Raw genomic sequence first — 24,535 nt, 5'->3', positions numbered from 1 at the left:
CAGTAAAAAGTGTGTCGTATCAATAGGACTGTGGTCTAGAAGGAAGGGATATAGATGGAACAATTGTAATCTTTGCAGCTGACAATCATTGACCGAGATCAAGTAGCCATCTGCCAGTCCATCAATGACCCTCACATGACCACGTTTGATGGAAAGTAAGTCTTTCTACTATTGAAACCAGTTCCTCTCTTTCTCTATCTCTCTGTCTCTGTCTCACTCTCTCTCTGTCTCTCTTTGTGTGTGTGTGTGTGTGTGTGTATCCCATTCTTTATTTTTTTCTCTCTCTCTTCTATGTGTGTATGAAGAGTTTATTGTTTTGAAATAAATCCCAATGGACTGCCATTGCTGGGGGTTAAAAAACAAACAAACAATAAACCCTCAGAACTGTGAAGCCACAGCTTTGTATTGGGTATCTGAGATGATGTGGATGCAGATTAAATTAACAAATACCACTGAATGTGGAATCGACAGCAATATGGAACAGACAAAATCATTAATAAATGAATAATTAAGAACCAAACAAACAAAAGAAACCCAAACAGAAAGTTGACGGGAATGCCCTTCCAGACTACAGTCTGTAATTATCATATTAATGCCTTCCAGTTTTCCTTTTTATTTGGTTCTGGTCCATCTTCGTCATCTTCAGAGAGCTGAAGGAACACAGTATGGTCGGGTTAGTTTCAGGAAAAAAAGAAGAAGAAAGATTAAGTCTGAAAATAGCCCTAGCCTTCTCTCATCCTTCTCTCTCTGTCTGTCTCGCTGTCTGTCTGTCTGTCTGTCTCTATCTCTTTCTCAGCATGTCTGTCTCTCTCTGTCTCTTTCTCTGCCTGTCTGTCTCTCTATATCTCTCTTTTTCTTCACTATCTCTGACTCTGTCTTTAGAAATCACAGATGGTGAGTTCGATGTTTCATGTTTCAGGTACTACAACAACTTCAATGTGGGAGAATTTGTGCTGTATCGTCACATGACCCTTCCATATGAGGTACGTAGTTCTTGAAACTTAGAATGTGTTTTGCTTTCAGTAACACTTTAGCCTATCTTCTGTTTTTTGGTGAAGAAGAAAAACATAGAGAAGAGTACTGTCAAAATTGACTCAAATATTGACATGTTACAATGTGGTCAGAGTATTAAGAATAGAACATGAATGATAACAAGTAAAATATAAAACAGAGAGTTTCTTTTTTTTGTTTTGTTTTGTTAGTCTAGTTTAAATATCCATGAATATCGGGCTGCTTTCCTCTGGTTCTTGGCAGTCTAAAACTGTATGGATACAGTAAGCATTTAGTGGAGTGGTGATCTTGTGGTAATGAGTCTGAACGGAATGTGGCCATTGTGGTCTAGGTGGTAGTCTTTTGAATGAGACAGTAACCCATGGTCCCATGTGTAGCATGTTGGTAATACATGTGAAATAACCCATGGCAATAAAAGGGTTGCCCCCAAGCAAAAGGTCTGCAGAATAGTCTACTATGATAGTAAAATGAATACCTTTGCAGACAGAAAAACAGGGTGGTGCTGCACTTTGGTAACATGCCCTTGTTGGGGAGAGCAGCTCGAATATCACATAAGGAAATTAGTTGTGACAAAGAAAACAACAAAAACACAATACACTGTACATTATTATTTCAGGTATAAACATGTAGATTTTAGTTTATTTACTTGTGGTAATCGTTCTTGGTATATTATATGCTTCAGGTCCGAGCGTACTACCGTACATGCAATGGGCGAGCATCCTGCAACTGTGCAGCTGCTGTGCGTGTTGGTGATGATGTGATTGTGGTCGACAAGTGTGGGCCAGAGAGAGGCAAAGCCACTTCCGTGCAGGTTCAGCTGTTCCAGAATGGAGACTTGGAACCTGGAACTCATGTCATCCAGTACAATGGTGGCAAGAAGTATGAGGTAATCTATGCAAATGATCTGGGTGTTGCACTGACCCTATGACCTGCACCAAAGTTTGGATGATTATCATGTTCTGCGTACTGTGCACATGTGCATGCTTGTGTGTGTCTTTGTGTATGTGTGTGTATGAGAGTCAGAGACAGAGAGAAAGTATATCAAATTTACTCCCGAGAATGGAAATGGTTGCTAAAACATGTGTGTCTGTGCACATACATGCCCAGTCAGAAAGTAAAACAAAAAGCAAATGGTAATGAAAGTTGTGCCTGCTAATGGAAGCTGCTGTCATACATGTAAAAAGTTTACTTTGTTCATCATGTTGGTTGTTTGTCATAAAAGGAGCTGGTTTACAAAGATCTACTTACATAATTGTTAGCCCTTAAAGTTATTTACTGAAATATTACCCATTGAGAAGATATTGTTGTTGTTTTTAATGTTTATTCCAGAAACTGTCCTTTCCCCTGAAGTGTCAAATAGAAATAGTTTTTCAAGCTGGGCTGTCCTTGGATCTGAACACTAAGCTGTTTGCTGTTCAGGTGCTGCTGCCAACAGGAGCCAAGGTCATCATCAAGCTGGCTGGTCGATTCTTGAACATCCTCATGCATGCAGCAGCTGTTGACTTTGCAAATGTTGCAGGTACAAAAATATTTTGTCTTAATAACTTACTTCCACTCAGTATCTTTAAAAAATGATCATCATTACAAAAATAAGATGCAAGAACAACCCTGTCATCTCCAAAAGAGAAATGGTTGACACGCTTGTGATAGAAAGGCAACATATAAAACGGCATAGGCATTATCTCCACAGAACTGCACAAAGTCTGATTATGCACAAAGTTTGCAAGAGCTTCCATTCTGCCTTCCTACTTTACTGTGCCAAGACGTTCCTGTCATTTTTCCTTTGGTTTGTGTGATGTGTTTTCTTTCAGCGTATAATTTAAAAACAAATTCAGTTTTGTTTGTTTTGTTTTAAAAAAGAAGACATTAAATATTCTTTCTGAAGAGATAAAGTGCATTAAATATTCTTTCCAAAGAGACAAAGTCCAGCTTTGTATACTGAAACAGTATGCTTATCACTTAACAACAGAAAGATATTTGGAGAGAAATAGAAAAATGGAGGAGGGATGGAGAGAAAGAGACAGGCAGAAATGTAGAAAATAGAGAATGGTAAAATCATTTATGTTGACAGGTCTGTGTCGTAACAAACCCGTTTATGTTGACAGGTCTGTGTGGGAACTATGATGGAGATTCTGACAATGACTTGCTTGTACATGGCTTAAAACCTTCAAAAACTGACGAATTTTCACTTTTCTGGAGGTGAGCAGTTTGTTTTCATTCTCTTCAGCTCCGCTATGTCTTGAAACATGTGGACACATAAACTCACACACGCATGCATGTAGATATACACAGACCCATACACATGCACACATGTATATGCACACACACACACACACACACACACACACACACACTTGCTCACTTACTTGCACACGCAAACACATCCACACTCATACAAAAGCGTGAAGTTTAGGAAGGGGTTATCTTCTGTCTTCCACTGAACTCTCATTTGTTCTCATTGTTATGCTTCACACTGTTTTTGTTGCATTACCCTTACATGAATGAAATCAACTGGTATGCACTTCATCCAGGGTGGATTCCTCTGAGTCGCTGTACACAGGGTTCTGTGGGCCAGCTGTGATTCCTGATGAAACGATCGGCATGTTCTGCAACTGTGGCTCCAACACTACTTCCTGCAGTGCCACCCAGTATGTGTCCACCTGTCAGAATGCCTTGGCCAATGTGAAAAGAGGTGAGTGCCCTTTACAGTTGTGAGTTTGTGTGATGTTTACTGGCGTCATTTTCTGGTCCAAGTCATCCATTGCCAGTGGTGGGCAGTCTGTAGCAATCAGTACTTACAACAGATTTTTATGGGCCTTAGATGTTTTAATCAAATATAGGTAGTTGTGTTTGTGTTTCATCATTGTTTGGTTGATTCAAATAACAAAAAAATCAAAAACAAAAATTGGAGGGGAGGGAACTCTGATGTAGAGTCTGATATGGTTTTCTGTCAGCCAGACATATTTATTTGTGTGTGTGTATGTGTGTGTGTGTGTGCAATGCATCGCATAGAATAATGGAAAATGAAAAGAAGAAAAACAAATCAAACAATCAATGTCAGACCTTTTTTTTGCTGGACGCTTACGGCTTTTCTGCACACATGTCTAACAGGACAGGACATCACAGAGAGATTGAAAGCTGGGAAAAAACTGCCTGCCTGTGGCGGAGAAGGCTATGACTATGATACAGACTACAAACCTGAGGTATGCAGGCAGATTTTCTATCTGGCTGTTTCTTCTCTGTCCTTTGTTGTTGTTGTTTGTGTTTGTTTTGATTTGTTCTTTTTCTTTGATCATGTGAGTGAAGGACTGGTTGACTAATATTGTTGGGTTTTTTTTAGCTGCCCCTGTTTAGGATCTGTGCCTGTAACAATTCATTTGGCATTTTATTCCAAATGGTCGTAAGTTGCAGTCAGTGTGTTCACTCTGTTTTGCCAACTTTGTTGGCTGATGCAAAATCATCCTCACACTAGCACGGCCTATGTCCAATCAGTCAAACTACTGTCATATACATATTGAATATTTCTGCAAGTCACTGAATGTAAAAAAAACAAAAACGATAGCTGTGCTCAGTGTTCAATTAAAGGAATGAAATCTGCTGGTTAACAGAAGCAGGTTGTACTTAAGGGTGTCTTAGCACTGTAAATAACCAAACAAAACATTAGAAGATCTCCCCTTACTGACCTCAAGTCAACCCAAGTCTTTGTCTCAGTAAACAGATTCCAAGTTGTTCACATTTTTGTGAAGAGATGAAGAAGATTTTTGTTGTGTATGATAGGAGTATACCTGGCCCACGGATTCAGGATGGACACTGGAGACTGCCACAGAATACTGCCGCAACTACCTGTTAGGTAATGCTGCAGGCAGTGCATGCTTCGACCAGGTCATCTCGCTCAACTTCAAGGCCACCTTAGAAGGATGTGTGGATGATATTCAGGTGAGTGTTGTGTATATCTTTTTAATCAGTGGCAACAACAGTGACAGTTTCTGTTTGTATTGAGGCAGCAGTTGTTTCTGTTCGTGTTAACACAACGGTTGTGCTCTCTCTGCATACACACATGTTTGTGAGAGCATGCATGCATGTCTCTGAGTGTGTGCCTATGTTTGAGTGTGTGTGTGTGTGTGTGTACTCCTGTTGTTCTTTCTTGGTGTTAACAATACTCTGCTTTTTGAATTTTCCATCCACCAGACATAATTATGTCTGTGTCCATGATGCAGATCTTTGATGGGCCAGTCTTTGAGACAGCAGCGCTGGATAACTTGGTCCTGCGCTGTGACATTCATCTGGAAGTGAACATCACTTTCTGGGTTGTTGTGGATGGCCAGATTGTGATCCAGCCGGACATTTTCGATCTGATCTGCCCTGATAACTGCAATGGCAAAGGCACTTGCATCAAGGGTGAGTTGCTCTTTAAAAAAACCCTGTCTCCCTGTTCTGATTAGAAATTTTAGTAAAGTAAAAAGTATAAACATGGCACAACTCTGTCTTGAAATATCATTTTCACAATGTTTACAACTTAAGATGTGCATTGTCTGGTCAAAAAACAACAACAAATCAGTTTGTACAAGCATTGATATTTTGTGTATGTAAAACATGTAGTGAAATAATGATTAAAAAATAACAATTTATATATGACAAACATGCTGGGTTTTATTATTTCATTTATTGAACAAATAATTATGTTCAGGTGCATGCCAGTGTGAGGAAGGATTTGGAGGAGAGGATTGTTCAGTGGACGTTGGTAAGCCCCCGAGCCTGGAGGACCCAGAAGATGATGGTCTGTGTGACCGGAAAAAGAAAGACTGCACCGACATCTACATCAATGGCAACAACTTCCTGGACAGTGTCGGCCTCACCTGTGTCTTCTACAGCATCCAGGTATACTCCTTGAAAGCAGGACACAACTTTTGCTGTCTAAGTTGGATCAAGAGGTTCTTATGGTACACTGAAGCTTATGTATTCTGCACGATACCTTTTAGATTATAAAAGAAAAGAGCACACACAAAGAAAAACAAGATGTAGATATTGGATATAGACCTATATTTGCAGATGAAGCTTAGTTCCAACCATGAACCTGTTTTGTAGTTCCAGTGATCTGTGTGGATTGATTTGATTCTGCACAAGGTGTGGACCCTCAGGCATGAGATGAACTGGACTGGCTAGATGAATAATCATTTTGTTATAAGAACTGAGGTGAACCGGTTTTAATAAATAAATAAACAAATAAACTGAAAAAAAATTAATGAATTTAGTGGTGAAACTAAGCTATCACTTTTGTAGACTTTGTTTTTCTGACAGTGTTTCGGTTCTCAAAGAAAACTGTACATACTTACTTGCTGTCTTTGGTTTCAGATCACAGAAACAAAACTTCTGGTTTCCGAAACAGCCATCATCAAAGCAGCCACTTACATCAACTTCCAAACAGTGATCTGTACTGTACCTTCCAGCGGCAGCTTTCAGGTGGCTGTCTCCAACAATGGAGGGGTGAACATCAGCATCAGCTTTGACTTCTTGGCATTTGATTCCACCTGTGTCACCTGTTCCCCTACAGGCAGCTGCACTATCTTGGTAAGTACTTTTGTTAGCTTGGATGATGGTAGTGATTATTTTATTCTCTCTCTTTCTTGTGATCAGTCTCTTTCATTCTGTTTCCAATTCTTGAACTTAAGTTTGATGTCAACTTCTACTTCATGTTATTCATCTTCTTTCCTTCTCTTATTCCATGTAATTTATGCAAAAGCATACCACAAACCGTGTGATATATACATATACAAGTTTAAAATTGTGGTACGGGATGCAAAACATCACATAACACATAAAAAAGTGTCAAATTACCTATCCTTTTGCACCAAGCATGACATGCACACAACAGTAAAGTCACTCTGTACATCAAATTTCCAGAATACCTGAACAGTTTGGTTTTTTTTCAAAGAAGACCATAGTAAAACAGATTTCTGTATATGTGGTGAACAGCCGGACACCTGTTACATTGACTCCACGTGCTACACGTTTGATGAGGAGAATCCCAACGACAGCAGCCAGACATGTCAGCCAGCTGTCAGCCAGTCTCAGTGGACCCTCAAGTCAGGTAGTCCGGGCATCTGGGTTGTGTTTGTGAGGGTTTTGTGCATTTGTATGTGCTTGCGATTTGTTGTGTGAATGTTTTTGATCTATGTGTATACATGACTATGTGCAAGTAACTTTATACACATGCATGTACACCTACACATATAATTACACACACGCACATCCAAGTACACTGTTAATCACACAGTTACATGCATGCATGCACCCATGCACACACACGCATACACACACCCACTCACACGCACTCCACAAAAATACACATGTACACATATATGCACACCAACATATACATGCCATTGTGTATAAACATATTCGGCATGCACATGCATACACACACACACACACACACACAGACACGCATATATGCATGCATGCACGAATGCACGCACGCGCGCGCACACACACACACACACACACACACACACACACACATGACTGTAGAAATATATACCCTATTTTCCTAACACTTTCTTTCAGAGTTTCCAAGTGTGCGTCAGCCAGTGGTGACCACGGAAAGCATAGAAGAGGAGCCCTTCTTTGTGGTGGTATGCACAGCTGTCGAGCCAGACATGGAGAGCACGCGGTACTATGTTCAGTGGCAAGTGGGTGATCAGACTATCAACGTCACCGAACCACTGGACAAGACTGCCCGTGCCACCATCACTGCCGAAGATGTGGACAATGTACAGCTGGGTGACAAGGTGAGCTGGCTTTGTGCTGCTTGTTGTTTGTTTTTGTTTTTTTCACTTTGCTTTGTGGGGGAAGGGGGTGTGTGGTCTAGTTTGTAAGTTTACAATTTTGTATTTTTTACTTCTGTTTTTCCTTTGATTTATTACAAATTTCAAATTTGCTTTCAGATCTCCTGCTCAGTGAGGGCATGCTTCATCTCCAAGTGTGGCCAGAACGACAGTTTCTCAGACTGGCGTCAAAGCAATGAACTTGATACAGGCATACAGGTAAGTTTCTCTTACAGTAAGGCATTTGAGTAAGTTGAGCTTCAAATTTGCATTTCTTTTATGGCACAGAATTTGAAATTTGGATTGGAATATTACTTGGGAAGTTATCAGATATTTTAAACTGTTTATTTCATCAAAAAAAAAAAAAAAAAAGCACTTGGCATCTAAAATGTTTCTCTGTAATTTTTGTTTTTGTCCTGAATAATCATTACAAGAATCACCTACCACCTATATCCAAACTCCTACATATTCACAGCAAAAGAATATTTGTCACCTCGCCACTTCTGACATTCCTGACAAAAAGGTGTTTAACATGATGCAAGACACAACATTATGACACACCATTGCTCATTGGCCTGTATCTGTCTGTTTTGTTTCATTTTCTCAAAAACACATCACAGTGTTTGGACAAATCCATATATGCTATGCCACATCCTCCAGGCAAACGCCTGACTATGGTGCATCATCCGAATGACATGTATTTACATGTATTTGTCCAAACTCGGTGACACCCCCTTGAGAAACTCAAAGTGAAAAACTTCCTGTCCCCTTGTTGCAGGTTGAGGAGACAGAAGTGAGCGTGACAGAAGGCGGAGAAGCAAGCTATGTGGAGATCAGCTGCCCCTTCCCTCCTGGATTCTTCCTGTCCAACTTAAGCCTTTGGTTCACTGCCTCCATCTCTGTGACCTCCCAGCTGGTGTTTGCCAACCAGCCGTCCTGCCAAGGCAAGGCCATCACTCAAGCCGTACTGACTTACAATTCCAGCGATGCAGACTCTGTTGCCTGTGGGGTGGTCTTCACCAGTGTCAACCACCTGCAGGCACAGCACCTGGTGGTGTGGGCCATCATCGATTCCCCTCTCAAGGACGGAGACCAGACAGGAACCTTGCTGCTGAATTCCACCTTTGTGCAGTCAGTGAATGTGTCTTACACTGTTGTACTGCCATCTGTGCAGGTCAGTCTGCTGACAGTTTATTTTGTGGGTCTGTGTGTTAGAGAGAATGTGTGTGTTTATGTGTGTATGTTTGTGTGTGCGTCTGTGCATGCCTGTGCTTGTGTTTGTGTGGGGTGAGGGAGTAGGGGTGTGGGGGTGGGGGTATGTAGTTGGGTGAGTGGGAATGAGTTAGTGGGTGCTCAGATAGAAAGATGCCAAAGTGTTACACCTGTGTATCTTTATTTTTCTACATTCATTTTGATCAGTATTACCTATATAGAACTCTGGTTATATAATGATAACAATTAATGACTTATAATATCTGATCCACATATAATACACACTTTTTATTTACACTTGTTGGCATGTGATAATTCAGAGTTTTTCTTTGTGACAACATGATCTGTAATATGCCTTTTAATGTTATATCTAATATTTTAGCTTTGATATGATTGGAAATGTTTGCATGTGTGTATTGATGATTTTTTTTTTTTTTTTTGTTTTTTGTTCAGGTGACTGTGATTGATGCTGACAAAGGCGGCCTCTGCCAGTCTATCAATGATCCACACATCACAACTTTTGATGGCATGTACGTTGGTTGTACATTAAATGATTATGAATCAGCAATGATATTTTTACCTGGTTATGATTCTTAGTAACATTTCATGATTTCGTTACATGATGAAATGGAAACAAAGCCATAGAAAATTTTGTGATCCAATTTTCATTAGAATTTGTATGATGACTGACCATGGTGACAATACGATTCCTATTGAAATTTGAGGTCAGAGTTAAACATTCAGTGTCACAACATGTCAAAATAGTAAAATATGAAGAAGTATGATATAGCTTGGGTTTTTACTTTCAATGTTCACCTTGCTTGATACAATGATGGTTTCGACAAGAACATAGAGAATACAAAAATCTACAGGTTAGAAGTCAAGTTCAAGCCACAGTTGTGTATGATTAAAAGTGTGCTGTTGCAACATTATCTGCTTTGCATTGCCTATATTTTTTCTATTTCATGTTTTCTGTATTGGACACGTGTGTATGACTGTCTTGTTTAAAAAGAGTTATATGTTGCCTTTGCTGTCAGCGCTGGCAATGGAGAGCCAGCTTATATTAGTGTCAGGGTCAGTGTCCTGTATTTCATTTCATTTGATTTTTAGTTTTTCTTTATAACTTTTTCTTTCATTACATTATTTTGTTTTCATGTTATTTTTCAGTATCTCAGCTTTCCTGTGAATAACTGTCTCTGTCTTTTTTTTCAGTCGTTATGACAACTTCCTACAAGGAGAGTTCACATTGTTCCGCCATACTACTCTTCCATATGAGGTAAAATATTATTGAAAAAAAAAAAAACCACTAAAAGAAGAACAAAGAAACAGCAAACAGTTTCATTCATTACCTGTAGTTCTTGTTGAAAAGTGTTTCACTTTTCTCTTGTAATTTAAATTTAAAGTGAGTGTAAAGAAAAATAAATATGATGGTAGAAACAATACATGATACAGTTGTATTGCACTATAGTTTCATCGGGAGTAATAACCAAAATCATACATCATGATCCAATGAAAAGAGGCAAACCTGATAGCACCAAAAACAGCTAAATAGTATGAAACCAGCCAAAAAAAGAACTACTGGTTCTAATACTTGTTTTCTGAAATGTCAGAATAACGCCAGTCTTACAAATAAATCAGCAAAAACTAGCAACTACAAGTACTGACTGTGATTATTATTCAAAATATTGACACAGCAACAAACCAGCAAGTGATGCAGCAACCATGATTGCATGCATTTTCAGGTCCATGCCCTTTACAAAGAATGTGGGAAGAGAGGAGCCTCTTGCAACTGTGCGGTGATGGTGCGCTCTGTCGACGACGTGATTGTCATTGATCGTTGTTCACCACAAGCTTCTGCAGATACCTCCCTGGATGTGCGTCTCTATGTCAACGGAGAGCTCACTCCTGGCACATCAGTCCTGCGCTTCCTTGATGGCAAGAAGTACAGGGTAAGTGACAAAATTTGTTGCTGTTTTTTTTCTAAAGTTTCTGTGGATATGAACAGTTTCTGTTCTTGGTAAATGATAATGACATGAAGTGATAATCTATTGAATGAGTAAAATTTTATGAGCAGTTGAAATATTTCTCTTTTTTTCCAGATCTATCTCCCAACAGGCACGTACGTCGAAGCCAGCATTCGGTCCAAAAAGTCACCTTTCCTGAACATCCGAATCCAGGCCTCGGCAGCTGATTTTGAGCATACAGAAGGTCAGTCTGAACAGTTTTCTGTTTCCCCATCAGTGAAATGCACCTCTTTCTTGTTCATGAAAAGCAGTTTGCATTATTGCCTTGCATTTGGTGTGGCGTACCTCACAGTAATGAGAATATCTTCATTATTTACTGAGCTATGAATAATATGATCTGATTACTGTGGACTCCTTGTGCCCTGAATGAAAACCAAATGAAAGGAATTCAGGAACCAGCAACAAAAGCTTCTAAGTAATCTATCAGTCCCTTCTTTATCGCTTTCCTCTTGCTCCTCATCGTCTTCCTCTCATATTGTGATGATTGAAGTGTGTGGGTTTTTCAGGTTTGTGTGGCACACTGGATGGAGATAAGAGAAACGAACTGCAGAAACCAAGTGGAAACATTTCCACTGAGAAGGGGCGGAGGCCAGATTCTTTCTCCCAGTCATGGAGGTTAGTTGTACCAGATTTTTACCCAAACTATTACATGGGTGTTTTCTTTCAGCCTACTAATTGTGAAATAAAATTATTTTGACACATTTTTTTTTTTAACTGGTAACTCTTAATCTTATCCACTTCCTGGCTATCTTGAAAAAAATACATTCTTTTCAACAAATACAATGAGCTGAATATTACAGTTTTCATTTTGTTTCAAAATAGAGTGGATAGAAGGAGTTTTAAAAATTTAAGCTGCAGACAGTACTATTGTCACTATTGTATTCAGTATAATGTAGAAGTTATGCTCTTTTTTTGCTTTCTTTTTTTTTTACCAGGTCCAAGTGGTCCTATCTGAATGGCTACTGCCCGCAGAGTGGAGACCAGTTCACCAGGATAACCAGGGAGGCAGAATACTGCAGCTGTGGTCAGCTCGATGATCCTTCATGTTCTGACAGCATTTACACTGCTCCCTGTGGAATCCCTGATTCCGCTTTCACTGATGGTATGTTTTCCTGGATGAAACAGACTTCAGTCATTGCTTTAGTAATAGTCTGGCTTTATTGCTGATAAAAAAAAAATCATTTGGTTTGCATTTTATTAATTGTCTGGCCTTATTGTTGAAAACCAAATGTTACAGCTTTCATTTTCAACAGTGTGTCAGGTGCATGGAAGAATAGAGATCCAGACCTTTTTTTTTTTCAACACATACCTCAACAAATGCTGCATCATAAATAGTTGATACACTGGTCTTGGAAACATGAGGAAAACAACAAAAAAGCAGCCAGTGAACCTCCATTCAAAGAAAAAAATGGTGATGTGAGCATAGGAAGAAAATAGTGGGTGGGATGCACTTCCCAGTAACAGAAAGCAGCACCATCAGATATGGCACAGACTGGAGGGAAGAGGAAGAAATGGTGCATCAGGCAGACAGGGTGACACAGTTTATTGGAAGTCCTGAAGCTGGCAGAACTTGGTGTGGAAGACAGCTGAAGATATCTGGAGGTGGGGGACACCTGCAGAAATGCTGTGCTGCACAGAGTGAAGAAGAGTAAAAAGATGTTCACTACAAGGAAAACAACAGTTAATGCTCAGCTCAAAAACTGTCACTGCAACGCCAGCTTGGACCAGTGCTGGCAGATTTCAGGCAGACAAATAATCTCATACTAGGGTGATGTAATAGGTATGCCACCGAACAGAAGTTGCAGTTTTGCCAAATACATTTTTGGAAGTAATTTTGAAAGAAAATCGTCATCTGTGATTGAATATTCAGTGCACTAATCAAACATTTTTGAAGGTAGTTTTGAAACAAGTTTGTCATCTGAATACTCAGTGCACTTATCAGAAATAACATCCTGCAATGGAACCTTGTGGTGAAGCCTTTTAATGTTTGTCACTGTTGTTTGATGTTCAGGTGTAGATGTCACATCACTCTACCTGCCCTTGGCCAGAAGACCTGAAGGCTGCGATCACACATCTGCTGAGTTCTACTACTTCTTCAACATCACTTACATCCCAGGGGTAGGCAGTACTTGCACAGTAATAATCACACAGCATGTTGTCTTTTTTTTTTTTTTTTACTGTCAGCAGGAACCTTTAACTTTTTCCAGTTGATGTATGTGATGGGTATGTAGTGCTTCTATGGTTTGTGTGTGTGCACAATAGAACATACCATTGCCATGTTTCAGTAAGAAACTTTTCATAATTCGTATCTTGTGTGTGTGTGTGTGTGTGTGTGTGTGTGTGAGGAGGCTTGGGGAAAGTATATGTGTTGACACAAATTTAGATCTAGATATATTTTGTCATATTGTCCCTGCCTCTTGTGTTTATTTCATTTGTCCATGTGTAAGGGTAAGAAGTGGTTCAATACTTCTCATTGTGATTTGTTTATTTTAATGATATAATAATTATATATATCATTTTATTTCTTTTGCAACCTTCCATTAAGATATAATAATGCTCAAGACACACTACATGAGTAAAAATAACAAAAAGAAACATTTTACTTAGAAAATATGGAAAAGCCACAGAAAAATTGTAGATGACTGCACTGTCTGTTATCTGTTCATTTCAGCTCCCAGCCTTCAATATAACCAATGCAGATCAAATCTGCAGAGACGCCATTGTCAACAGCCAGGTGTTCGCAGTCTGTGGGTCCGTGGCTGGTCTGACATTGGACATTGAAGCCAAGGTGGAAGCTTGTGTTACAGACTTACAGGTAAAGGGTGACTCTTTTTGTCTTTGCTCATTGTGTGTGTGTGTGTGTGTGTAGATAAACGTGCAAGTGTGTATGGCAGGGCTTCACATGTTAGTCATGTCCAAATATTCATGGCAGCCTACTAGAGGTTTGTAGTTCAGTGTGAAGATCTTAGTTCCTGTTTCTTTCTTTTCCCTTTCTGTAAAATAAAGCAATAAGATATCCACTGCCCGTTACAGAAAACCTGATCTCTCACCTGAAAATGTAATAGCACTGGTATCAGTACATTAACACATACTTGTAAATGTATATTGAGCATCTGACATCATCTATACGTGTTTGCAGTCTTTTTTTGTTTGTTTATTTGTCGGCTTATCAGTACATTTACAGACCACTTCATCCATACTTAACCATTTAGCGCTTACATATTGGTTTGTTACAGAAGTGTCAGAATTGAAGTTAGATCTGCAATCGTTTTAATTGCTTGTATCAGTTTCAACCATTTAGCACACACCGATGAGTTTGTTATTATGTCAGAACTGAATGATTTCATTTCCAAATGGATGAATAAAAATGTATTGTATTGTACAGCAATGCTATGAAATTCGCACATGTGTGAAATGCTTGACCCATTGTTTTTCCTTGATGCAGGTATCAGGTGATGAGTCATGGACACTGACCGCTGTGGCCAGTGTTGAGTTCACCTGTATCCACCAGCTGGTGACCAATGTATCCCTGTGGGTGGAAGATGATGGTCTGCTGATCCCTGACCTCAGTGTCATCGAGATTCTCTGTCCTGAAAACTGCTCCCTCCATGGTTCTTGCAAGAAAGGTAACTGCTTTCTGTCTTTTTTGGGAAGGGGAAGTTGTGGAGGTAGAGTGTGTGTGTGTGTGTGTGTGTGTGTGTGTGTGTGCGTGCTGTTTCACTCAGTTCTATATGATATTTATTTCTCAGTGCCATTTACTGGTAATTATTTCCTTTCTCTCCTACACTCTTTCTGTCTCTATCTGTCTCTGTTTCTGTCTGTCCCTTTGTCTGTGTATCTTTGTCTGTTTCTGTCTCTCTTTATCTCTGTCTGTCTGTCTCTGTCTGTCTGTCTCTCTCTATCTCTCTTTCTCCCCCTTCTCTCTTTCTTCCTCCTATCCTTTATCAGTTTTCAGATTTCTTGTTTATTCTGAAGTCTTGTCTTCTTCGTTTAATGATTTTCATTTCACTTCTCTCTTATTATTTTATTTTCACTTCTCTTTGACTCTTATTCATCTTTATTGATTTCTAACATCAGTGCTGATCATGAACACTTTCATTTCTTAATGTTTGTCATTATAAAAATAAGCTTTTCGTTTTTCCTTCTCTGGTGTTCAGAACATTTTTCTTGTGCATAGAATTTTAGTTACAAAGGCTTCATTGTGTTAGTAATATATGAGGTAACTTCACTTTATTAACTTTATTTTTCTAAAACGCATACTAGAGTGATATGTTTGTACACTTAAAAGTGTTATAACCTTTGGGTAAATTATGGAAGATGTAAAGTCTACAGACAGAAAGCTTGCAGATCTGAAAGTATGTTGATCAGTGAAATAAATTATAGAAGGATTCTGAGCACAAGCTATGCACCTATGTTGCAAAATTATTTTTACACAAATATGCCTTGTTATCTAGGTGCGTGTGTGTGCGATGCTGGCTTCACTGGTGTTGACTGCTCTGTGGACCTGTCCGTACCCCCGAATCTGCAGTACATCATCGGTGGTTCCTTCTGTGACCTTCGTCAGGGACAGTGTCCTGACATGATGGTCCTTGTGGGCTCAGGGTTTGCTGACACAGAAAACCTGACTTGTCATGTCACTCCCATACAGGTCAGTTCCCTCATTCCTTTTTATTCATTTGCTTTTTTATTTTTGTGGGTTTTTTTTATTAATGTTCATTGATTTTGAAATATATGTATGTATGACTTCGTTTGGACATACGCGGACACAACTATATGTTTGTCGTGTTCACGCAGTATTAGCAGGAAAACCTGCTTCCATCATTGTTTCAAAGCTATGCTGTTACAGAGGAGCATGAAACTGGAGAGCACAGAAACATCCTCTAAAATGTGTGAAAAAGTGAAATGAAAATAAAGATACATGTATAAATGCATCACTTTGAAGAAAATGGAGCATACACATTCCATGGAATATGTGAAAAAAATGTAAGCTAAAAATGCAATACATGTATGATGTATGATTTTCAATGCAAAGGAAAGAAAAGAAAGAAGCATAGTAGAAATTTATTTCATAAACCTTTCCATCTTCCAGATTTTTCTGTTGTACAATTCTTCTCAAACTTTGTCTGAATGTGGTTTCTTGTGGTGGTCAGGTCCAAGCCAGCACTGATATTCAGCAAGCGACCTTCTCTGTGCCAGCCACCTACTTGGGCTTCAGCTCCGTGGCCTGTGCCGTATCAGTGAACTACAGTATAGAAATCAGTGTCAGCTTGAATGGCAAGGACCGTGGCCCTCCTCTTCGCTACATTGTTCTGGACAGTCAGTGTGAACAGTGCTCCAGTGAAACCTGCACGCCAAGAGTGAGCGCCCAAATTATGCTTTTGTTTGTGTGTAAAACTGTTTGTTCAGTTGTTGTTTTTTGTTGTATGTTTTGTCTTTTAAGCAAAGAATTATGCTTTCTTTGTTTGCTTTGGTAACTTAATTTTATGTTTGAAGCTGCTGTTTTAAATCATAGTCTGGTGCATTTGTACTAATAACTATTAAGTTGGATGTTTTAGACAATCTATGCACCTTTCTTTTGATGTGTGTAATGGCTGTGGTTAAGTATTTATACCTGATATGTTTACATCACAGCTGTTGTTCTGTTTGTGCTTATATTGTTCAACACAGTAATCCAGTTTGTGTTTATTTCTTATGAAGTGTCACACTGCTCTAAACATGTGTGTTTTGGGCTGCTTCAGGACAAGAGGTGTGAGATTGACGGTCGGTGCTACATGTGTCAGGCTGTGTTTGGTGATGACCCTCGTTACTATTGCAATCCCGACAACTCAACTGCATGGGCCCAGACCAAAGGTCAGCACAGTGTGGCTTTAGGTCACAAATTCCTTTGCTCTCTCTGTCTTTGTCTTTGACTCCCAATCATTTCTCACCCTCCCTCTGTCAATCTGAACAGTGAAATTTCCTTTGTGACCTTGTACAACAGGAGAGTGACGGAGAGAGAGAAAATTCACATGCATTCATGAATGTGTGTGTGTGTGTTTTGTGTGTGTTTGAGTATATGAATGTGTGAGTACTGTTTGTGTGGGTTTCTGTGTCTGTGTCTATGTCTGTGTGTCTGTGCAAATGTGGAAAAGATCAAATGTACATCCTTTTTTTAAATGCTGTACATGATTCCTTCAGTAAGCCAGTTAATGGGACAGAATGAGTTTGGAAAAAAAAATGAGCAAGTGTCATTTGAAATGAGTGGCATTGAATCAATATTAGTGAAGGGCTTGTAGTTAAGGCAAGAAGAACAGAGCAAGAGGTAATATCTATATCAGCACAGACAAGCAGTCATACTGAAATATAAACTGTGTGACTCTCTTTTTTTGCAGATATCAAAGCCTTCGAGAGCCGCTTTGAGTTCAAGTCAGTGAGCGAGGGTCGCGTGGTGACCAACCTTGGTGACCAAGTCAACCTGACCGTGTCTGAGGGTGTGAAGCTGGTGAAAGGCAAAGGGGGAGTCCGCTCTCTGCAGCTGGATGGCCAGAGCCAGACCGCAGTGCTTGATCTACAGACTGGAGCCAGCAGTATCCTGTCCAATCCTGGAGACTGTAAGATTGGATTCACTGTCACCTTCAATGCAAAGGTGTCATCGCTGTGTGAGAGCATGTACATCCTCACATCGGGTGGAGACCTGGAAGACTACAGCGGCCTGGCGGTGTATTACTACCGTGGCTGGACCTACATCACTGTCAGCACTGAGGAGCACCTGTGGACAGTGCAGATGGACAAACCACAACTTGACAAGTATGCTGACTATGAAATCAGCTGGGGTCAGGATCTGGGACTACAGGTGAGCGTGGGTGAGAAGACGACCCGCACCAAAAAGTACTCCCTTCGCAAGACCCTGGCCACCAAAACAGCAAACCTGTACATTGGAGGACCTGTCCCTGGTTCCAAAGGCTGCTATGCTCAGTTGGTGTTTGGTTCCCTTCAGATTTTCACTGCTCCCAAACCTGTTCTGGAGATTGTTGGTGTGATCACAAGTAAGTGGTGTTCTTAGTGTTCTGTATCGCAAATATTCTTGCAGATTGTTGATATACTACTTCTTTTGATATCTGTTGAAACAGGAAACTCAACTTTTGGAAAGGAAAAAAAAGTATTTCAGAAACAGCCTAAGGCTCTGCTAACAATCTGATTTGTATTCCATGCAATTATCAAATAGAAATAGGAATATTTTTCTTGACACTGCCAAATACAAAAGAAAAAAAATTCAACAAAAAAATCAGCACAAAATTAGTCTCCATCAGTTTTTCTTTCTTGTGCAGTTCCATGTTAATGACGAGAACATCTGTTTTGATGCCATGTTCTTAAAACAAGTTAGTACACTTTTCTGTTTTAAATCTGCTTTTTTGTACCTATTTTCCCAATCTTCAAGTAGGTGACATCATTCTGCAGAGTTAGCAGCTGGTGACTGACGAAATAACCACATAAAGGAGATGAAACAAAGCCCTCATTTCTTGGTGCTATGTCCTGTGCAGACCTGCCCACACTGCCTGAAGAACCAAAGGTGACAGCTCAGGTGAACGCCAACACAAGCCTTCCTTACTTCACCTGCCGCTGGGAAAGAGTGCCACGGGGTGATGTGGCCTACACTGTGACATGGGCTGTGGACGGAACCACTGTCCAAGGACCTTCTGATGTTGGCCTGATGGATGAAGACATGTTACCCTTTGAGCTTCTGCAAAATGTGACCTACCAATCTGAAGTAAGTGTTCGGTTAATGTATGTCTTCCTCTACTCTGGAATAGAAAGTTGTCATATTAGATTCAATTTAAGCAAAACAAAACAAAACAAAAACACAACCAAAAAACAAAAAAAGAAATGGCTCAGTGAACAAATACATGAATAAATGAATGAATTCATAGGCTAACAATCTGATATATGTATTCAAGAAAAAGAATGGTTTCATAGACAAGCACATAAAGTCCACAAATACACAACTGATAATTAAAAGAGATAAATGATGACAAAAGGAATATGAAAAAGTACACTGGTAAAAGCATATGAATGCATGAATCTGTGACAAAAAGACAAAAAAGAGGGTATGGGGTGAGCTCCTGGGAATTAACGACAAGTGGAAAGAAGCAAAGAGAGACCGGCTAAATGGAGGAGGACAGAAGGTATCAAATCTGTTGACTGTTTCAGGTCTCGTGCCTTGTGGCAGCTTGCTATGTCTACGACTGTGATTCACTGAGAGGTCCCACGTACACAGCAACACTCAAGCTTACTGTTCAGGTAAAGACAGCGTTTCTTATTATTTTACCCTAAGCTGATGTCATCTTTTTCAGTTCTATTTTTCTCTTTCTCTTTGTTTTTCCAGACATGTCTTTTGTCTTTTTTGTTGTTGTTTTTGGGTGTACCAAGCTGTCTCCTAGTACTATTTACTCTTGCTATATCGAAATAGCAGAGATGGTATATGAGACTGCAGCTGTTGATATGAATAAAGAAAAAGAACACATACAGGTGTGCACATTCTCTCACTTGTACATTCTCACACTTATATGCACCCACACACTAATGCACACACATACACATAACAATGTGCACACATGTATGTGCGCACACACGCACACACACACACACACACACACACACACACACACCTTCCTTTGAGTTAGCATTTCAAAAGTATTAACTGATATTGCACGGAGAGTGGCTGCCACCTTTTCTGCCATTACCAATGTCTCTGTCTCTCATTGTCTATTCTGTGATTCTTTCTGTTCCATGAAAACATGCACATATTGCACAGCTCTTCTGTTGAAAAGGTACACAATAGTCTTCCTGCAGATTCTTTTATCAGTCATGTGCATTGGTATGTATTTTATCAAATTATTTTAGGCATAACCATAGTGAGAGAGATTGTACGTGAATATCATGAATGATAATTTCCCTGTCATTTCTTTCAGCTTGTGGGATCTCAAGTCACACTGGTAGAAGGAGAAGGAAGCAGTTCTGAGTTGAAGGTGCTGGTGACTGTCCCTCCCTACCTCCTGTGTCCTGTGGATCAGAGAGACCTGGACGCTAAAATCATCACCACAGCAGTGTTTGGGACATTCACGGGGATACAGAAATGTCCCAAAGGCAACAATCTGACTCAGGTAATCTTCTTCTTTGATAGCTATAAGATTGATATTTCTGATTTTAAAAAAAAAAGAAGAAGAAAAAAAAAGTTTTTAGCCCCACTATGGTCCCTTGTGATTGGTTGAACTTTTAAGATTATTTGTGTGTGTGTGTGTGTGCATGTGTGTGTGTGTGTGTACCCATCCTTTATGGATATAATTTTGTCATCACATGCATGTACAAATGTGTGCTCATTTCCCCACTATACTTTTTTTTCCCTTTCAGTTTTTATCAGCTAATATTTTGTATCTAACTTACCTAAGAATATAACAACAAAAGATGTTGTGCGTGCATAATACAATGTGAGTGTGTGTGTATGTGTTAACAGGCAGTCGTGCAGACTGATGATCAGGCTGAAGAGTGCAGCACAGGAATAACCATGACATCATGGGACATTCCTACTCCAATTTTGCTCCGAGCCATGGTAGACAACACAAAAGACGGAGATTCGAAAGGAACTGTGAATGTCACTGCCTCTATCACCTGCAGTGGGGTGATAACTGCCACAGTGAATGTGGGACATGCTGATGTGAGTTGACATATTCCTTATTCCGTATACTCAATTCAACAAATGTTTCCTTTCTGTTTTTACTTGATGATAGCCTGACTCATACTTTAAGTTTTACAATAAAAATTTTTTTAAATCAGAAAAGCTTTAGTGGAGGAGCAGTTTCACACATTTTTCTATGTGTTTCATTATATCTGTACATCTTTAAGTGTCTGTTCCATGCACAGAAATACATTGCAAACTGCTGGACTGATTTTGCTGTGGCTTGGGCAACAGAATGGATAATTTTGATGCTCATCTGTCATTTTTAGGTCTGGCCTTGGAACAAAGTCCGGATTTTTTGTTTGGCATTGTATTCAGCCAAACTACATCAAGCTGCAACAAGTTTGATTGTCATGTCTGGCCAGTATTGTGCTAACACAAAAGACACCCCAGGTCATGCACTGCCTTTGGCATTCAATGCCTTTTGTACCTCTAATCATTGATCAGCACATATGTTGTTATTGAAAGGAATTCAACACTGTTTGAATAATGCATTGGCATGCATGTACTATATAAAAAAGGTTCTTAGAGCACATAATTTCTTTCAGGGTCTTAGAGAATATTACGCACTATGATTACCTTCAAAGCTTTAAACCAATTACATTGCATATAATTATTCTCAAATTCTCCAGAGTTTCACAACCTTTTGATGGGAAGGCAGGAAGTTAGAAGGTAAAATACTTTTCAATGTTGGTTTTTATGTGTGCACAGGGTTGGCCTTTCCATTTCACTAATTTAGGATTTTTGTAACATGAAATTATATTGGTTATGCATCTTGTTTTATTTAGAGTTCATTTATTTGATAAAGTGGTGCATGAAGAGGGAAATCTGGAAAGAAATTCATCTGTGCTTTCTGTTATTCTTCCTATGGATAGCTAATGTGTTGGATGCTTGTTTTTAAATGGATACATGACAGTTGTACGTTAGAGAACAGTTTTTAAAAATGTTTTTGTTTGCATAAAACGTTTCCTTCTGTTATTTTTTAAACAGGTTACTGTCGTGGACAAGGACAAAGGCACGCAGTGTGCGTCAGTCAATGATCCCCACATGAGGACATTTGATGGCAGGTGTGTTCTTGGTTTTCTCTCACTCATAATTCTTATCTGCCAGAGATTGTTTCGTTGTGCTGGTTTATTTAGTGGGCTTATATGTAAAACCACTGGTTCATACGACTTTCAATTGAGATACATATTAGTGTAAATGGGGGTTTGGCAAGCAATCAACTTGCCAAGGTGGCATACAGATTCAGATTAAGCTAATTGTTCTTGTTTGTTTTTCACTTACTTTAGTGGTACTTTGGATAGATTGTAGGTGTATCTACCACAATGGAAATGCTGTCATTTTGTTTATTCATATATCACTGACAGTGTTGTGGTACATTGTTTTTTTTGTGTTGAGAGAATTGATAATCCTTTTGAGTACAGTTCATCTTTAACCATGCTTTTGGTTCATAATTGTCAGTTGTCTTACACAATTTTTTTCAAAGGAAGGGGAAATGTTTTTGTACCTCCAAATCGAGCACTGCAGATTATAATAATATGTTTGTTGTATCCATTATTTTTGCAGACGGTACGACAATTTCTTTGAAGGAGAATTTGTGCTGTACAGGCACACCACTCTTCCCTATGCAGTAAGTTATTTGATTTTAATTTATGCTGTTTGATATATGATTAATTGTTCTTTCTGAATATAGTTTCATATATTTCTTTCTGTCTCTTTTTACCTTCTTCATTTTTACCCTGTTTGTTTTTATATACAGTTATGAAATTTGAGATTTTGATATTTCTAATTTGTTGGTAAAAATGCAACAAAATAATCATTTACAAATTTGTATGTAAAGTTCGACAGTCCACCCCACGTATTATGGTAAATGGTGAAACTGATGGCTTCTTGGTGTCTCACTGATATCCAGAATGCTTGTCTTTTGGTTGAAACTCATTACAAAAAGTATAGATTTAAGTACAATGCTGTCTTCATTTATATTCCAGTGCCTAGTCTCTTCAATCTTTTCAGCACCTACACACATTAGAACTAATACCAGAAAAGAATTTAAGCTTCTCTACATAAAATTTGGAATGAGTGATTTTTAGTTGAACCAGTACAGTCTCAATGGACACCAGGAATGATTTGAAGAGAAAGTTAAACATTGTTCAAAAGATCTGATTTTTTTCAACATTGGTATGGAGATGTAGACAACAATTCTTTGTATATCAGTTACAGGACGAAAAAGAATTTAGCTGATTATTGTATCTCATAAGAGCCCTAAATGGTAGCTCTAATCTCATGATAAACATGTGGATAAATGAGACTGAGACTGTACAACAAAGATTTAAAAAGATAACAAGACAAAATCAAATCATCGTATGTTCTTAATATGAGGATAAAGATTATCATGATGGAAATGAAAATCACTGGTCAAAGAGACTCCATGAAAAGAAGAAAAATAAGTACTTGTTGACCTTCTGAATTCCAGGTACACGTGTTCCTGCGCAGCTGCAACAAAGTTGCAGCCTGCAACTGTGCTGCAGCAGTGAAGGTGGAGGACGATGTCATCCTTTTTGACCGTTGTGGAGCCAAGGCCGGTGGAGGTGCAAATAAGCCAATGAACATTCAGATCTTCCAAAATGGCGACATCAACCCAGGCCTCAGGATTCACCGATATCATGGCGGAACAAAATATGATGTGAGATTTTTTGTGTTTTTTGGGGTCTTCCAGTCTGCTTTTTAATTGATTCTCCCATTCTTTTTCTCTACGCACACTGTATAAAATTATTTATCCGGAGTTTGTTTTTGTCATCTTTGTTCTCTGATACCTGGAAGGATAACAGAAATTCAGATATTGATAGCTTCATAAGAAGTTGGTTTTTCTTTGGTTTTATTGTTGTTGTTATTTTGGGGTTGTTTTTTGTTGTTGTTGTGTGTATACATATGAGTGTGTGTGTGTGTTTGGATCTGTTCAATGGAAGATAAGCTCCATTGTTTTGTCAAGAATAATTTGTAATCCCCATTGTGAAAAATCGTTTTATCTGTTTAACTGTCTTGTAGCATATTGTGTGTGTGTGTGTGTGTGTGTGTTTGTGTGTGTGTGTGTGTGTGTGTGTGTATGCCTGCATGCATGTGTATATATGTGGATAGAAAACCAATACACCTAGAGACATACATGAGAACACATGTCCATACACATGAACACACAGAGCCTGAGTACCCCCACTCCACTGTCCTCCCATAAAAAGAAGAAAAGACAAGCAAGCAATTTTGTGAATGTTGAAACCTTCATTGCAGCTGATGTGAAGCAAGAGCTTTTTTGGTTTCCTTCCTCTTTCTTTTTTTTCCACTCACTATGAAAAGCTGACATCATGCTTTTGTGTAGGTCATTCTACCAACTGGCACTACAGTAACCATCAAGTTTGAAACACACGTCCTCGTTTCTGAGTTCATCAATGTGTGGGTGACAGCCTCAGCAGCAGACTTTGCACACACTGAAGGTAAGATCTGTTCACTTCTGTGGTTTTGCTTAAGGTTTCTACTTTATAGGTGATTTTACACAGTAGAGAAGTGCTGAAGGATTTTCACTTGTGTACACTCAGAAATATAGTTTATTTGCTTATCCAGTTTCTTACTCTCTCTCTCTTTCTCTTTCTGTCATGTGAATACACCCATGCATCTTATCATACAAAATGAAAACTTTACTATCAGTTTACTGACAATAAATATGCTAATCTGACTGAGAATTAAATGCCATTATAAATTCA

The 24,535-nt window shown here is 39.0% G+C and overlaps 1 protein-coding gene across 2 annotated transcripts in view; it reads left to right on the top strand.

Annotated features, from left to right (window-relative positions):
* LOC143293423 (uncharacterized) overlaps positions 1 to 24,535 on the top strand; it is a 216,608-nt gene that overhangs the window by 95,980 nt on the left and 96,093 nt on the right. For both annotated transcript variants that reach the window (XM_076604273.1, XM_076604272.1), the window contains 36 exons: positions 79 to 155; positions 920 to 983; positions 1,694 to 1,897; positions 2,431 to 2,530; positions 3,117 to 3,210; positions 3,543 to 3,703; positions 4,123 to 4,214; positions 4,789 to 4,947; positions 5,229 to 5,409; positions 5,699 to 5,889; positions 6,364 to 6,579; positions 6,985 to 7,099; positions 7,576 to 7,799; positions 7,956 to 8,054; positions 8,614 to 9,009; positions 9,501 to 9,577; positions 10,260 to 10,323; positions 10,790 to 10,996; positions 11,147 to 11,255; positions 11,578 to 11,686; positions 12,007 to 12,173; positions 13,083 to 13,189; positions 13,743 to 13,886; positions 14,517 to 14,697; positions 15,526 to 15,719; positions 16,222 to 16,428; positions 16,810 to 16,921; positions 17,443 to 18,096; positions 18,592 to 18,818; positions 19,259 to 19,348; positions 20,020 to 20,211; positions 20,562 to 20,762; positions 21,774 to 21,850; positions 22,350 to 22,413; positions 23,257 to 23,466; positions 24,154 to 24,268. In XM_076604273.1, coding sequence (XP_076460388.1) covers positions 79 to 155; positions 920 to 983; positions 1,694 to 1,897; positions 2,431 to 2,530; positions 3,117 to 3,210; positions 3,543 to 3,703; positions 4,123 to 4,214; positions 4,789 to 4,947; positions 5,229 to 5,409; positions 5,699 to 5,889; positions 6,364 to 6,579; positions 6,985 to 7,099; positions 7,576 to 7,799; positions 7,956 to 8,054; positions 8,614 to 9,009; positions 9,501 to 9,577; positions 10,260 to 10,323; positions 10,790 to 10,996; positions 11,147 to 11,255; positions 11,578 to 11,686; positions 12,007 to 12,173; positions 13,083 to 13,189; positions 13,743 to 13,886; positions 14,517 to 14,697; positions 15,526 to 15,719; positions 16,222 to 16,428; positions 16,810 to 16,921; positions 17,443 to 18,096; positions 18,592 to 18,818; positions 19,259 to 19,348; positions 20,020 to 20,211; positions 20,562 to 20,762; positions 21,774 to 21,850; positions 22,350 to 22,413; positions 23,257 to 23,466; positions 24,154 to 24,268 — 5,881 coding nt within the window. The remainder of the gene's footprint in view (positions 1 to 78; positions 156 to 919; positions 984 to 1,693; positions 1,898 to 2,430; positions 2,531 to 3,116; positions 3,211 to 3,542; positions 3,704 to 4,122; positions 4,215 to 4,788; positions 4,948 to 5,228; positions 5,410 to 5,698; positions 5,890 to 6,363; positions 6,580 to 6,984; positions 7,100 to 7,575; positions 7,800 to 7,955; positions 8,055 to 8,613; positions 9,010 to 9,500; positions 9,578 to 10,259; positions 10,324 to 10,789; positions 10,997 to 11,146; positions 11,256 to 11,577; positions 11,687 to 12,006; positions 12,174 to 13,082; positions 13,190 to 13,742; positions 13,887 to 14,516; positions 14,698 to 15,525; positions 15,720 to 16,221; positions 16,429 to 16,809; positions 16,922 to 17,442; positions 18,097 to 18,591; positions 18,819 to 19,258; positions 19,349 to 20,019; positions 20,212 to 20,561; positions 20,763 to 21,773; positions 21,851 to 22,349; positions 22,414 to 23,256; positions 23,467 to 24,153; positions 24,269 to 24,535) is intronic.

The sequence above is a fragment of the Babylonia areolata genome, chromosome 19 (genome assembly GCF_041734735.1).
Source record: "Babylonia areolata isolate BAREFJ2019XMU chromosome 19, ASM4173473v1, whole genome shotgun sequence".
NCBI lineage: Eukaryota > Metazoa > Mollusca > Gastropoda > Neogastropoda > Buccinidae > Babylonia > Babylonia areolata.
Note: the sequence above shows the minus strand (reverse complement) of the source record. Positions and strands in the feature narration are given on the sequence as shown.